This window comes from Rutidosis leptorrhynchoides, chromosome 8 (genome assembly GCF_046630445.1).
Source record: "Rutidosis leptorrhynchoides isolate AG116_Rl617_1_P2 chromosome 8, CSIRO_AGI_Rlap_v1, whole genome shotgun sequence".
In the NCBI taxonomy this organism is placed as follows: domain Eukaryota; kingdom Viridiplantae; phylum Streptophyta; class Magnoliopsida; order Asterales; family Asteraceae; genus Rutidosis; species Rutidosis leptorrhynchoides.
The window spans coordinates 266,583,252-266,601,223 of NC_092340.1; the positions used below are offsets into that span (position 1 = coordinate 266,583,252).

The following is a 17,972-nucleotide window of genomic DNA, read 5'->3' on the forward strand; positions in this document are numbered from 1 at the left end:
AGGTGTGATAAATTTCATTATCAAACAACACATAAAAGATAATAATTCTTTTAAAAAACCATTAATAATGACATGAAGGTTTGTACCTGCTTTTTGAAAACAAAAGGTTTGTATAGATTGAGAAAACATAAATAATAATAAAGATATCTTTAAAATAATAATAAACATAAATCTCCACCATATATATATATATATATATATATATATATATATATATATATATATATATATATATATATATATATATATATATATATATATATATATATATATATATATATATATAGATTTTTTTTTGTTAAGAAAACATTAATAATACTTCCTCCGTCCCATATTAATACTCCACAGACAAAAAACACACAGTTAAGAAAATGTCATAAAAAGTACTGTATTTTCTGTTTACTTTCCAGTTTTACCCTTATCTTTTATTTCTCCTTTAATCCTATCCACATACATCAAGGGTATAATAGAACTTAAGCTTTTTATTTTTTTTATATATGAAAGTGGACTATTAATTTGAGACATTTTAAAATAGAATACTGGATTATTAATATGGGAGGGAGGGAGTAATAAATATATCTTTCAAAATAATCTTGCCTATTTTTATAATAGAACGCGCGTTTTGCTTTATTAAAATATATATATCTGCCTGATGGGTAGCTTTCGAAGTTAATTTAGAAATAATATAGCACACCTTCTACAGACTACTTGAAGTTCATAATTTTAACTTCTTAACTATAAATATTTTAATATATGTATAATATATCTGTATCGATATATCTATATATAATGGAGGGAATTAGTGTATATAGATAGATAGATAGATAGATAAAAGTAGTTATTCAATTCTAATGGCATCTTGTTGTTTGCTGGCGATTTTAATAGTGTCACTAAATTACAGGTTGTATGCTAATGGATGCTATACGTCCATCATCAGTTTTGGTGACTCGCTTGCTGACACGGGTAGCCTAAAACAGTTGGCTTCCATATCCAATAAATCATATCCAAGTCTTCATCTTCCTTATGGGGAAACCTTCTTCCATCAACCAACTGGCCGTTGCTCTAATGGACGTCTCATCATCGATTTCTTAGGTATGTTAATTAATTAATTTGATTTATTTATATATTTTATCCATGTGTGGTTAATTTGAGTGTTTTAGGATTAATTTATTATTATTGGATTAGGATCAGATGTTTTTATGTTATTAATTTATAATTATAATATACTAACAAATTTCTGTTTCTTTAGAGCAGAAGTTCGATCGAATAAATGGTTTTTTATAAATGTTATTTAGCTATGTTAAAATTATATAATATTTAAATATAAGACATAGTAATGAGATAATAAATGTATATTCTGCTATAAAATATTAAATATCAAACTTTAATCAGTCGATTTTTTCTGACGAAAAGACTAAGATATGTAAATTGCGGAACCAATTCATCGATCAGTGGTGAATGGCCGAGGTTACAACGTAGATAAAGAGATTTGATCTCCCACATTAGACCATAGATACAATCGATCTACCTATCAAAAGTGAAACCAAAATACGAAAGCACTATTGGCCTAACGGTACTGTTAGTTGCCTTTTCAATTGAGAGGTTGAGGGTTTAAAGTCAAGTCTTGATGTGGACATATATTTCGTTGATTATTATAAAAATTTGTGTAATGGGTAGTGATGAGGGCGGGGTTATTATCACTGCATCGGCATAGTCGAAACGGGAGATGAACTCAGCGGGTGGTTTAGTCCTCCTCGGGTGATCCCAATCGCTGTAAAAAATATATATATATATATTTACATATAGACTTTCTAAGTATGCTTGACTAATAACTTCTGTTGGGACATCCACAAATGAAGTTGATGTGAATGGCATAACTTTGCAATTGGGGCTCACAAGAAGACTATAAGCTTTATTAATCTTACTAGGTATCTATTTAAAGCTTTAATTCGTGAAATTATGTTCAAATAGACTAAATCGTTGAGGGTCCAATTAAGGACTAGAAGTTTGAGGCCTCAACGCCCATACCCGTTACCACTTCACCGTGAATCCGTGATTCGAGAGAATGTCAAAGATAATGATGTTGGACGTAATAGAATTATTCTTAATCTTTAAAGCCCAATTCGAATATATATCTTCACTAGATAACAATAGTTGTCACATGCCTTCCGAGACTGATCGAATAGTCGTCATATATCTCGAGAGTGAACCCAAATGATTGTGCGTTCTTGATCTAGTACCAAGACATCCTCAGAAAGTGACCCTCTCAGGCCCTGTGGTTGACCAACCATCTTCAAAAAATTGTAATGGGCTATATAACCAGCAGTGCTAAACACAGGCTCATTAGCAGCATACCCAGACGTTAATTGATTAACAATGCATAGCTCTGCTTGAACACAGATACACGTGAAACAATGAATAATTTAAGGGTGCCTCGTATAGCCATGACTCGTACCAAAAAGAAATAAGGTTAGCATTGCCCAAACTCAATTTCCATTTTTGTGGCCCGATTACCTCGATCATGTTGTCTTCACTCGGTAGAGAGCACAAGTCTTTCCAAATAGGTGAGCTCCTTGAGAGACTTGACTTAATGATGTAATGTTTAGGTTTCCATGAAAAGATCATGGCTAAACGAGTTTATCACAACCCACTTCCAAAAAGGCGTTTAGTTTAAATAAAGTTTAGACCATCATTTGTTAGGAATTATTGGACCTAACAAGACACATGATTTAAACCAATCATCAAACCCATGAGCGATAAACGAACAATTAAAGCATAAAACGATAAACAAATATTAAAATGACACAAAGATTTAACGTGGTTATATCCCAACTCAAAACACGAAGAAGGGTTTCCTCCACGGGAGCAAAGAGATTAGTCTTTATAATATTCGTGCACACAGTACATGTTACATAGAAGTTATATTTATAGGAGAAAACAAACAAAGAAACAACTTGTTGGACTCCAGATCCTTCGTGATCGACCCAAATCTCACATTTGGTGACATCAATGTCACCATATGCGACATGCTATTTTCCACCAGCTCTAATATGCTCTCATATGTCACATTATGACACTACATGTCACCAATGATGACAATATGTCACCGGGAGTGACATTATGTTGGTCCCACTTTTTCTTTGTTCTAAATCTTCACCATACTTAACAATCTCCCACTTGAAAACTTTGAACAAACCCCACACCGATCTCCATTTCAACAATGTTTGAACATGCCCATCTATACCGCCAAGGAAACTTAGGACAAACACACTCCAACCACGTCGAGCTGGCAGCTCTCGATAAATTGCACTAAGTAAATTGAAAGCAGGTATACGATATGGTTGATGATTTGGTTCTTTCATTAGGGTTTTTTAAAACAACGAGATCCAGGGTTTTGTTTGAAACATGTATCGAGACCAAGTGATTTAGTTGGTCGCGGTAAACTTACAATATATCTATGTATCCACGGAGTTGATTACACCAGGACTCGGGTCGATGGGTTCGTTGCGGAGAGTTTTTCAGGAGATCCGGGTAAATGGATCCGGGTTCTTGTTCCTCGCTATCCCGTGCGAAGGAACGATTGAGCAAAATTCGGATGTGCATGCGCACCTGTAGGAGAAAATTCATAGCGGGTTCGTTAACCGTTGGAACAACTTGAAATTTGGGTTGTACATATCGGACACATGGGTCTACAAGTGGTACAATTTCGAGGCTGATCGGGCCGTTGGATTTTCAGATACAAATTTTAGAATTTGGGCAGTTTCCGGATGAACTTTTCGTGTTTGATGACGCAAGTGCTAGACGGTTTTGTCTTGTGATACTTCGAGTGATATGTGCTGGATTTTAAGGGATGTTGGTTTGTTACGAGAGCTTGGTAGGGTGGTTTAACTCAGATTAGGGCGGTGTTGTAATGAACACATTGCATCGGTTTGAAAGTCGACAGTGGCAGTTATCGGGGAAGTTTGGCACTTGCGGGTTTGAAACTGGACGAAAAGCTTTTAGTCGGATGTTCCAGGGTTTATGGAATATGTGGGTTGATTTGAGCTCCTTTTCACTAGAAAAATTGGTTGTCGAAGGGTGTCAGATAGAACGCGTTTGACGGTTGCTCGGGTTTGGTTGATGTTTCAATAAAAGGAGCGGTTTTCCTCTAGTGTGATCAATTAGGAGTCTTTAGGTGAAGGACGGGGCGGATAATCTTGTAAGTCCTGGAACTTGAGCTTTATATGATTGTTGAGGGTTTGGGGAACTCAATATGAGTATGGTAACCGACGGAGGTTTTCGAGTTAGTGGGAGTTAGTCTACTAGTGAAGTTGTGGTGATGATTATGTGACGTTGTTCTCCAAGGTTCTCAAGATTAGTGTGATGATTTAGGGTAACACTAGGGCTTCGATTACTTATATTACTCTCCAATGGCAAAGTAATTTGCGACTGACCGGCGGTACAAACCAAGTTTCTTCTCGAGTAGTTGTGTTTTATTTCTTACTCGTACAGTAGGAGCGTGCTTGGGAGAGAAAATGGGGTTTGTGAATTTCATAGCGCTATGAGGAGGTTAGTGTACCCCAACGAGAATAGGAAAAGTTGAAAAAGGTGGTAGATTTCAAGGTGGTGATTACGTTCTCACTAGGGTACTTTGATGAAAGATCTACAAAGGCGTCTGTTGGGGTTTTTTTATTGTTGATAAAGGAAATCATAAACAAATGGGGATAATATGAACGAGTGATCGTTGACATGTGGATTCGGGATTGGATGTGTCTAAATTGATATGTGAGACGACGTTGTCTCATGAAAGAATCCTAAAAATTGAGAAGTCGCATACTTTAATGTGTCTTCTAGTGTAAGAAGATGGGTCTTCTAAGAAGATGGTGATGAAAGAAATCGAGATGGCCCAAGCTAGTAACTATGAGATTGGTTTTTTTTCTCAGCGGTGTTTTTGGTGTCGAGACTTCACTACATAGTAGGTTAGCGATGGGAATGCGGCGTGTTCGGGTGTCTCACCCGGCAGAATCTAAAGGAGTTTTTAAATCGGCTAATCTAGAGTTACTGTGAATTTGAATTAAACATAGTTGACTGGTTGGTGAAGGTTGTTTAATGTCTCCTTCGAGTGGGAGATTGTTGAGTGCAAAGAAGAATGAAACAAACGCGAGTTATGTTGATCGAGCAAGTTGAAATTCCTGACCGAGGATGGCTCGCGAACGCAAGGAAATAAGGCAACAAATCTCGCAACCTCGAGGAGGCTATTGAGCGGCCATAATTATAACGCGCCTAGGAGTCCTCGTTTGTATTTGATTCGTCTTAGTCTAGCACTTTAAATATATTTCTTGTAACCAATAACCATGTGCACGGATATTATAATGTAAAATCTTTGGTTTTCACCCGTGGAGTGAACTCTTTTCTGTGTTTTGAAGTTGGGATATAACCACATTAATTAAATTCCGCGTCATTTATCTTTATTTATCGTTATTAGGGGTGGTCAGTATTTGGTTTGAAACCGTTTAACCCGGAAACCAAACCGGAACCAAACCGAAAATAACCGAAACCGAATTTGAAAAACGGTTTTCGGATCGAGCGAAACCGAAACCGAATTTGAATTCGGTTTTCGGTTCGGTTTTCGGTTTTGAAAATTCTGAATTCGGTTAAACCGAAAACCGAATTCAAATTAATATTTAATATATATATTACGTATATTGGTATTTTTAATTAATTGTTAGGCAGTAACAATTTAGCAAATGGTTTTCAAATCCCGCTCATTTCTTGCACGGTCTTCCATATTAAATTATTAATAAACAAGTTAAAAAGTAGTGAGTATAATATAATTCCTCCGTGGATCAATATTGATATCTCTGTAATAAACTTTTACATATTTAACTAAACTCAAAACTCAATGCACACACACTTAATTCGAAAACTCAATTTAAAACATCTACGATCTGTGGTTCTCTGGAAAAATTGATAGCTGAGACGAACTCAAAAGTTTGGCTATACAGGGTTTGGAATGGTGGTATTACTGGTATATATTTTTTCCTCTCATCTTCAAATTCATTCTCTTTTGTATATTTTCTTAAAGTTAATTACTTTGTATCTGTTTTTAAATTGTGCTTTTACAAAGGCCTACATTGGAGAAGGAGTTTAAGAGGGCAGTGGCGGAACTTGAACTCGGATACAGACGGGGCGGTGTAAAAATTTAATAAATTTTTCATTGTCAGCAGGAGCAAACACTAAAAAAAACCTTATTTTTTGTAATTTTTTTTTGTAGTGTAAAATTTTTTGTTCCGTAAAATCCAGGTGGGGCGGATACCCCCTTTGGGTTCCACTAAGTACCGCCCCTATAAGAGCGCAATAACTACATCAAACCAGGTTTTTTTCTTTTGTTGTATGCGTTAAATTAATGTAAGCTTTCATAGAATTTAATGATCTTTACTCTTTCCTATATTCATAAAATTGTAAATCCTAAGTGGCAACTGGCATATTATTTTTTGCTATAATTCTCGCTCGAATTAAGTTTCCATGGATGATTTTGTGCTTAATATTGAAAGGCTGGTACAGTAGATGACTTTTCCTAAAATTTATATATTTTTTATAATTTTCTGTTTTAACCGAAAACCGAACCGAATCCGAATTCGAATTCAGTTTTCGGTTCGGTTCGGTTTTAACTTTGAATTCGGTTTTCGGTTTTGCCCAAAAAAATTTCAAAACCGAATACACCGAACTGAATAAACCAAACAAACCGAACCGATGAACACCCCTAATCGTTATGCTTTAGTTATTCGTTTGTCGTAGTGGGCTTGTAATCATGGAAGTTCATGTTTCTTGGTTTGGGTCCTCACGAATTCCTAACAAATGCCTCCTCCTATCAGAAGCTGACTCGCAGTTGCTCCTCCAATAATATCGAACTTCTGTACAGGTCTTTCCCATCAATAGGATGACCTTGGACCTTGATCCTAAAAGTCAAACAAAGCTACAAAATAATTCAGAACCCCATCGATCAGATCCTTGCGCGAAGAGCCCCTTCTAAAATTAGACATGATGATGTGGAAGAATCGTGTATTGTTTTATCAACAAGCTTTACCCAAGTAACTTTGGATTGCAACCTTCTAATATTAGACATTGATCACTAGTTGCCTCTTCATTTCTAATTGAAATACAACCAAACAATATTTTCATCTTCAATCCCTATTCAGCAGTTGTCTACATAATTTTGGATATAACATGAGCCGACCAACCTTCTGTACGTAAAATAGCCATTTCGATTTACGGAATTCAATTCAATTAAATTTGGGAGCACAAATCACCTGTTATCAAATCTGAATGGTTTACTGTGATGACCCGAAAATTTCTGACCAAATTTAAACTTAATCTTTAACGTTTCCGACACGATAAGCAAAGTCTATGAAGTTGAATCTCAAAATTTTAAAACTGTTTCATGTATTCATTTACATTTGACTGCTCTCGACGATTCATGAACAATTATATGTATGTATATATATATGTACAAGTAAAAACGACTTTCCTACAGTAAAACACTATTTGCTACAGTAAAAATGACTTTGCTACAGTAAAACACTATTTGCTACAGTAAAACACTATTTGCTACAGTGAAACCGTACTTGCTACAGTAAACACTATATGCTACAGTAACACTATTTCATGTCGACGAACTAGCAAACAAAAACGGATAAGGCGGCCATGCGAAAAACACTGAAAACTCATGCGATCGCATGAAGTACTGTAGCAGGCCACATACTATGAAAGCTCGATCTGGTCTCCACATACTATTATTATTTATTATATTATTATTATTATTATTATTATTATTATTATTATTATTATTATTATTATTATTATTAAGATTAATATTATTATTATTAATCTTATTATAATATTATTATTAGTAGTATATATACATAAAATACTACGACGAGGTTATGAGCGTGTCACCTTCAAAATGGGTTTTTGAGCGGGATAGAGCTAAGGAAATTATGGGTTATTGCCAAGGAGGTTATGGGTAATGTTCGAGGGTATATTTGTGAATCAAATCTAGTGTTTATCATCTCTGTTGCGTCTACGTACTTTCCTACAATATTGAATCTCAATATTGATACGTAAGCATTCATATCTTATCTTTTATATATTAATTGTGTATCCATGTCTAGTGCTCGAGTATATTTGTTTATGCATGCTTGTATGCTAAATTTTGTCGTTAAACAGTTTATGATGAATCACGAATTTAATATATATATATTACTGATAAAAGGTATATGATATGCATGTTTTTGGAAAGCTGGCGAAAAATCAATAACTTTTCATTTAGAAATCGCGAAATTTCGATGAACGAATTAAAAGATATGGGCAACTGAATTATGATCAACGTTAATTGAAATTGCTTTTGAATCTGCAATTAAGATTTAAACAACTTGTTTACGAGATTGATAAAATGGATTTTTAAATATTACCAGCCGAGTAAATGAATCCTTATTTAAGGCACGTCTCGTTTTGTTGAACAATTGTCAAAATTGACTGTTTTATCATGTTTTAAAGCCTCGTAAAAACTATAGACTAATTTTACAAGAATTGGGAAACTATGTGAAATGTTAAAATGTTTCGATTGCCATGATCATTCAACTATAGTATTAAGTCAGAATGACTTTTTGAAACGACTTTGGATAACTTTTGTATGTTGATCTCGAGCATTAGGATTTCGATACACTATGACCCGACCTAGCTTGATAGACAATTATTGACCAACATATGTTCTCTAGGTTGAGATCTACGGTTATTTGGTATTTCAAGTTTCGGTCACATTTCGGTGAACGACTTTATGTACTGCTAATGTGAGTTTCATTGATCCCTTTTTAATTGCTTTTGCAATATATATTTTTGGGCTGAGAATACATGCACTTTATTTTAAACGCAATGGATACAAGTACATACTAAATTCTACACCGAGTTTGAACCGAAAATCCCTTAGCTTTGGTAACTGTTAACTGCCAGTTATAAGAACTGGTGGGCGCGAGTAGTAGTATATGGATCCATAGGGCTTGACATCCCCGTCTGTTCCAGGTATAGAAACCCTAGCCTGAACTATAAAACAGACGTATGCTATTTGAGTGTATCGTACATGTTGGTTGCATGTTAAACACAGGGGTACTTATTAGATAAACGTTAAAGCTTAGTTACCAGGGTGCTCAATCTTATAGAATATTTTGATAAACGTTTCTGGATGAAACAACTGAAATCTTGTGATCCACCTTTATATACAGATTATGCGAAACACTAAAACTATGAACTCACCAACCTTTGTGTTGACACTTGTTAGCATGTTTATTCTCAGGTTCCCTACAAGTCTTCCGCTATTTGCTTATATGTTAGACAAGCTATGTGCATGGAGTCTTACATGGCATATTTATCAAGGAAACGTTGCATTCACCAAATCATCACCATGTATCTTATTTTGACTACATTATCAACGGAATTACTATTTTAAACTATTATTTACGGTGATTGTCTATATGTAGAAATCATCAGATGTCGAAAACCTTTGATTTAAATATTCATTTATGGTGTGCCTTTTCAAAAGAATGCAATGTTTACAAAACGTATCATATAGAGGTCAAATACCTCGCAATGAAATCGATGAATGACGTGTTCGTCCATATGGATTTGGAGCGATCGTCACAGTTGGTATCAGAGCGTTGGTCCTAGCGAACCAGGTCTTGCATGAGTGTGTCTAACTGATAGTTGTTACGATGCATTAGTAAGTCTGGACTTCGACCGTGTCTGCATGTTAAAAGTTTTGCTTATCATTTCTTGTCGAAAATTACATGCTTATCATTCTTAAGTCTAGACATGTTTTCCTGCATTTATTGCATAAATAGTGTATAGACAAAAATTCATATCTTAGCGTATCTGTTACTGTAAACTTTTCCTGACATCTTCCAAAAATTTCTCCGTGATTTATGGAATTTGGTATTATATATACATATGTAAATTATGTATTAAAGAATACCAAACTAAATTCTATAATCTAATGCATATCAAAAATCATCTCCCTAATTATACAAGATGGATCCCGTATCTAGTTCAAATTCCTTAAACTCCGACAACTATTCTGATATGGATATTCACCTGAATTCCGAAGACAGTGTAACCGGAATGGATCAACCAATCAGCCATCACATATTCTGGATGAATTGGGGATGGGTTCGTAGCCTGCTTAGTCATTGGAGACAAGAAAAAGGTGATCCCTTCCATCCACCACATTTCCCTCTTGGCGAAGAACCTGAAGCACTTACCGGCGAACCTGTTTGAGACACCATTTTCTCTCTCATTTTCAGAGTATCTTGTCACGATAATATACTATCTCAAATTCTGAATCTTATTCATCCGCTCGTCCGAACCGACAATCATCCCGGTGTAGTAGAAGAAGTCAACGAGCTTCGCGCTCGGGTAGTGGCTTTGGAGAATATGGTGCAAAGGTTACAAGCACCAGCAGAATCACCGGCATCAACAGTTCCACCAACAACAACACCAACAGTACCATTACCACCACCAACAACATCCGCACCGCAAGCCTCAACATCACAATATGTACCTTGAACATCAACGTCATACGCACCATAGATACCAAGGAGTACCAACAACAATAACCGATGAAGTATTGATTCATAACTTCATTGGAGAAATATCCTACGGCGATTATGTAATCTCTAAAATCTTAGAGATTATTTATCCCAGTTCTAACCATAAATCAGATGAATAGAGATGTAGAGGGGAGAATAGAAACCCTGACAGGAATGGTGTGTGATTTACAAACTAGACTTGTTATACGAGCGCCACCAGAAGTACCACCAGCAACACCTGTATCACCACAAGCTCCACCAACTCCATAACCACCGATGATATCGACACCACAATCACCAATGGGTATATTAAGATAATGAGTTATGAAGTATTAACTCACTATTTCCAAAGAATTTATATATTATATAGATTTTGAAAATTCTAATATATCTTTTCATACTAAGCTATTATGTATAAATTGAAAAAGGGTAAATATTACTCGGTTAAATTCATATTATTAATATTCTATGATGTACATCCTTCGTTAACAACTTAACCTTCGTTAACTACAATCTCTGTTTCAACTCAATGAATTCCATTTCATAATAAACCAAGTGTATTATTCAATTACATAATAGATTTTACATTTTCATTTTCGATGTACTCGAAACTTTCTAGAAAACATCACCTGTGCCTTGCGAAGTTCGCAAGAATTCCACGAGCAACAACATCCTTCACCGAGGAATATCAATAAGAACAAATAATGAAGTATTGATTTCATTAATGAAATACTCCGCGAAGATTATGTAATCTCTAATGTTTTAGAGATTATTTATTTCTAATTCAAGCAAAAATCAAATGAACTTAATATGATATTAACTCATTAAGTCTGTATTACATCTAAAGAAAATATACATACATATATTTTCATAAAGACTGTAATGAAAATTCTTTGTACAAAGTATTAATTGTGAAATTTTTTTTAACAGGTAGGTAATACCTGAGAAATATTTGAGTTCACAATTAATATGTTACACAGTACATCATTCGTTTATTCAAAAATCATTATCTACACTACTTTCACAACGCTATACATTCGTTCATAGAAATCTGAACAACCATTCTTGTTCAAATTCAATTACATATTCTGACAGAGCAGAATCCAAGTCAAGATTTAACAAGTGACATCATTCTTAGATCTCTACATCTTTCAAAGCTATACTTTGACTTCAAAACTGTGAAAGATCCTTTAGCATTGTTATTACCGAAAATAATCTTGCAATTCCTTTTCAAAGTATCCAGTTTTATCACACTTCCAACTAGTCAACTTCGACTTTTCAGATTAACCTTATTATAACCTTGACATATACGTTCTTGTTACTGGGGAACCTTTCATGTTCCACCACATTAGCAGTAAATTTACCAACAACTTTATTAATCCTTGACCTTTCGAAAAATCCTTATACTCATTGAAACTCTATCAGGTACTCATCCACATCTTGTAATAATAATTGCCATACCAACCACCGGGAATTAGCAATCAGTATTTTGAATCTCGCAGCATTTTCTACGACAACAGTTATATATAGATAACATCTATCTTCTAGACTTACATACTTCGAATGTGAAGTTTCTGAAAACATCCCAAACTATGAACTAGTTCTCTGAAATTGGAAAAATGCTGATGAAGCAGCAAAAACTGTAAACGACCTTAACAGTCAAAAGTTTGATGATAATGAATAGTATGGTGGTAAAGCTGAGAAAAAGAGAAGGTTTGGAACTGAAAAACAGATTGAGTAAAGTATGTAAGAGGCTGTGGATAAATCACAAAGACTAAACCTGCCTTCAAAGAATCCAAATGAGTCAGTGACTGCTGAAACCATTAGTAAGAACCTTACTTCTTATTCTAAACCTTCACAGACAGATTTTCTGCATCATCCTCTGATATTAGAAATTCTAAGATATCATCGTATCTTTCATTATAAATATCCTCGATATTTCTGGAGATATCTTCATACCTATTCTTATCGAAAATCATTCATCTCTTCGCACTATATGTGTTACATCATAAAAGAAACTATTTTAGTTTCTAAAATCTGAAAAATTCGAAAAAAATGGATGTTTTGAAGTAATGTTGGGAACTGAAGCATGAGTTAGTATAATATAATGACACCTGATCAACGTGATTATATTACAGTAAGTCATGCTGAGTTTCTAATGGAACGTGATAAAAGTTCACAGATCATACCCTCATCATGAACCATGTTACATAACTCTTTCATTCTATATAATCTCTAAAAATATCAAGAAAATATTTTCTTAATGATTCGATCTTTTTCGAGGTATTCTGGTAATTTGACAAGTCAGATTGTGCTATTACCATTTCTTTCTTAGAACATTAGTTATGTTCATCTGAAACTTCATACCTACGAATTCTGGACCATTATCCGCTTGACTTAAGGTCGGGAAGAGATAACGAAAGCATGAAGCTTCGAAATATAATGGAGAATATAAAGCCCGATAACAACCCCGAAATTTCAAACCGTGTATATCAATGCGTATAGCAATATAAAGACACGGGAGAATGAAAAACACTATAACCCCAAGGTAATAGTAGAAGAAAATAAATTCCTCTGGTGGCAGATGAAAAAGAAGAATGAAGGATACGATAGCCAGGAAAATATCAAGAATCAGAACTGGATTAAGAATTTTCACAATCTATTGGGATGTATGAAATAAGAAAGAAGATTATAGGAGTGGTGAAAATAAATGAAACGGAATAGGTCAATTTATAGCGAAATATCAGACATAGCAATCGAGGTAGATTACGCATTTAATCAAAGAAAATCCTAATTTCCGCAATTTCCTAAGAATCAAATCTTATATATATTATGAAGATTTTCTATTCCTTAAATTCCGGAAATCAATCGTTAATACTTCAAAAGTTAAGATGAATCTCTATTCCCTTATTTCACTTTATTACGATAACTTCTCTCATACGCTTCGAGTAATCGGATTGTTTTATCCGTGTTATTCAATGGTGATAAAACTCTATTTATCGACTCATATTCGTTATGAAAACATTTTTTATTGTTAGCCATGACGACCTCACTCAAATTTCGGGACGAAATTTCTTTAACGGGGAGGTACTGTGATGACCCAAAAATTTCTGACCAAATTTAAACTTAATCTTTAACGTTTCCGACACAATAAGCAAAGTCTATGAAGTTGAATCTCAAAATTTTAGAACTGTTTCATGTATTCAATTACATTTGACTGCTCTCGACGATTCATGAACAATTATATGTATGTATATATATATATATATGTACAAGTAAAAACGACTTTCCTACAGTAAAACACTATTTGCTACAGTAAAAATGACTTTGCTACAGTAAAATACTATTTGCTACAGTAAAACACTATTTGCTACAGTGAAACCGTACTTTGCTAGAGTGCTACAGTAAACACTATTTGCTACAGTAAACACTATTTACTGCAGTAACACTATTTGCTACAGTAACACTATTTGATGTCGACGAACTAGCAAACAAAAACGGATAAGGCGGCCATGCGATCGCATGGCAAAAACACTGAAAACTCATGCGATCGCATGAGGTACTGTAGCAGGCCACATACTATAAAAGCTCGATCTGGTCTCCACATACTATTATTATTTATTATTATTATTATTATTATTATTATTATTATTATTATTATTATTATTATTATTATTATTACTATAATATTATTATTAGTAGTATATATACATAAAATACTACGACGAGGTTATGAGCGTGTCACCTTCAAAATGGGTTTTTGAGCGGGATAGAGCTAAAGAAATTATGGGTTATTGCCAAGGAGGTTATGGGTAATGTTCGAGGGTATATTTGTGAATCAAATCTAGTGTTTATCATCTCTGTTGCGTCTACGTACTTTCCTACAATATTGAATCTCAATATTGATACGTAAGCATTCATATCTTATATTTTATATATTAATTGTGTATCCATGTCTAGTGCTCGAGTATATATGTTTATGCATGCTTGTTGTGAAGACCCGTCGTAATCTATCCGGACGGAGTCCATATCGATTATAAACGATTCCCAACAGTTGATTACATCGCGAGGTACTTGACCTCTATATGATACATTTTACAAACATTGCATTCGTTTTTAAAAGACAAACTTTTATTTACATCGACAGTTGGCAGACATGCATACCATTTCATAATATATCCAAATATAATTGAATTAATAATAATCTTGATGAACTTAACGACTCGAATGCAACATCTTTTGAAATATATTATGAATGACTCCACGTAATATCTCTAATATGAGCAAATTCACAGCGGAAGATTTCTTTCGTACCTGAGAATAAACATGCTTTAAAGTGTCAACCAAAAGGTTGGTGAGTTCATTAGTTTAACATAAATAATCATTTCATAATTTTAATAGACCACAAGATTTCATATTTCCATTTCTCATAAACATACGTCCCATGCATAGAGACAAAATATCATTCATATGGATTGAACACCTGGTAACCGACATTCACAATATACATATAAGAATATCCCCATCATTCCGGGAACCTCCTTCGGACATGATATAAACTTCGAAGTACTAAAGCATTCGGTACTTTGGATGGGGCTTGTTGGGCCCGATAGATCTATCTTTAGAGTTCGCGTCAATTAGGGTGTCTGTTCCCTAATTCTTAGATTACCAGACTTAATAAAAAGGGGCATATTCGATTTCGATAATTCAACCATAGAATGTAGTTTCACGTACTTGTGTCCATTTCGTAAAACACTTATAAAAGCAGCGCATGTATTCTCAGTCCCAAAAATATATATTGCAAAAGCATTTAAAAAGGGAGCAAATGAAACTCACCATACTGTATTTTGTAGTAAAAATACATATGACGACATTGAACAAGTGTAGGGTTGACCTCGGATTCACGAACCTATATTATTTGTATATTCATTAATATACATAATTGAAATCGAACCAACATATATATATATATATATATATATATATATATATATATATATATATATATATATATATATATATATATATATATAAATTTATTAATTATATTATTTTTATATTAATAGCCTATACGTTTTCTATATATTCTTTTTATATATGTTTAAATAAAAATATTACTTTTGTTATGTTATGTGTATTAAATATATCTTTGTGTGTGTGTGTGTGTGTGTATATATATATATATATATATATATCGTTTATTGGTTAAAATTATAGTTTTGGAAAATATGGGTTTAATAATAATAATAATAATAATAATAATAATAATAATAATAATAATAATAATAATAATAATAATAATATATTTTGATGAAAGGATAATAATAATGATAAGATATAATGATAGTTTTCATAAAAATAATATTTTTAATAATAATGGTAATTTTAATAATAATAGTTTTAATAATAATGTTAGTAATCATTTTAATAGTATTAATGTTTAAATGATAATTCTAACAATGATGCTTAGTAATATTAATAATACTTGTAATGATCTGATAACATAATAATGATAATAATAATGATAATAATAATGATAATACTAATATTTACTGTTAATAATAAATCGTAATATGATAGTAATAATAATACTCAACTTACAACAATAATGATAATATTCATTTTTGTAACTTTACTTGTAATCATAAGTTATATTCATTTCATGTACTAGTACTAATAATAACAATAATTAATAATAATGTTCACAATAATAAAAATTCTAAGATTCATCATACTTAATACCAACAAATATTAATTATAATACCAATAATAACTATAATAAATAAAAATAATATTAACACTTAATAATAATAATAATAATAATAATAATAATAATAATAATAATAAAAATAATAATAATAGTAATAATAATAATTTTTAAAATGGAAAACTACCTCAAAAACTCTTTTAAAAAGAAAACGCCTTAAACCGGACTCGAACCCAAGACCTCTCGTTCCATGCAACCACCCCTAAACCATTTCTCTAACCCTGTTTTTCTATTTTAACAGTCCACTCAAATCTTTATAACCCGTTCTCTATAATTCGGCCCAAATTGAAAATTCCACAACAAAATATTTCGGCCCAAATCAGAATTATTGTTAAAAGAAAAAAAATGTTACATCCTGGAATTGAACCCTGGTCCTCTCGCCTATCTCGCCTAACACAGCAACTTGAACCATTGCTCTGCTGAAGACATTTCTGTTTAAATCACAGCTTATATCGATTTATCCATTATTCCCGTTCATTCTTCTTCTTCTACACAACACCCATTTCGTAATCAATCTTCCTCGCCACTTCACTTAAACATGATCATCATCATCCACCTTCATCGTAAATACAGCAATATAATCGAGATCATAACAGTGGAAAAAAAATGGAACATAGTGATTGTAACAGGAACCGTTTAGAAAATTAATGGGTGTGGTTTGGTTCGCGACATAGACAGAAAAAGCAACGGCTTGCTCGATCAACAACATGGTTGTGGTGGTGACGGTTGTTTATGGCTGTTAAAGACCGCAGTAGTAAGGGTAAGCTGCAAATGATGATGGTGGTTTGGTGATTATTCGCGAAGAGAGAGAGAGAGGAAAAAGGATGAGAGAGAGAGAAAGAGAAGGTGGTTTACTTCGGTTCTGGGTTTACAACGCAACAGAAGATAGGAACAGGCTGCGTGTGGTGGTTGTTCAATGAAAATAGGGGTGGCGAATGGTGGTGCTTCTCGGTCTCCAAACAGCAGCAAAAAAATGGATGTCATTTAGGTTTGGTTTCTCATTTGTGAAGTAGAGAAAGAAGGTGGTTGAAGGAATGAAATATGATGGTTTACTGGTTCCTTTAAAGTCTATCTATCTATATGTATCCTTATATATTAGAATTTTATATAATACATATATAATTACTATAATTATAATATAATAAAACTTTAATTGAACGTGCCATACAGTATAGCCGCCATTCACTATGTAATTTACGGACCGAATATCGTCTACTATTTAAAATCAGGGGCGGATAAAAGTCTTCAAAAAAAATCCCAAATTTTTAAATTAACTATATTTATTTATTTTTGTCATTCTGGTATAAATTTTGACCATTAATTATTAAATAAAAATTACATCAACTGTCCCTCTCATTTCTGGGTAAAATATAAAAAGTGTTGAAATTTCTTAATTAGCTTCTAAATACATTTTTAGTAAGCCTAAAATTTATAACACTCATGTTCGGATCACAATTTATTTTAAAAATCATATGAGTTCGCAGTAAACTGGTTTTATATCTATCAAATGAAAATCGAGTGTTACTGTGGTTTACTAATTAGATTTGAAATTACAAAATATATATTTAGTATACTTTATATATATATAT

The 17,972-nt window shown here is 33.1% G+C and overlaps 1 protein-coding gene across 1 annotated transcript in view; it reads left to right on the forward strand.

The window, feature by feature from the left end:
• The first annotated feature begins 851 nt into the window (after positions 1-851).
• The window catches only part of LOC139864197 (GDSL esterase/lipase At1g28600-like), a 32,993-nt gene continuing 15,872 nt past the window's right edge, over positions 852-17,972 (forward strand). Inside the window, exon 1 of the mRNA XM_071852782.1 lies at positions 852-1,092. Coding sequence (XP_071708883.1) covers positions 852-1,092 — 241 coding nt within the window. The remainder of the gene's footprint in view (positions 1,093-17,972) is intronic.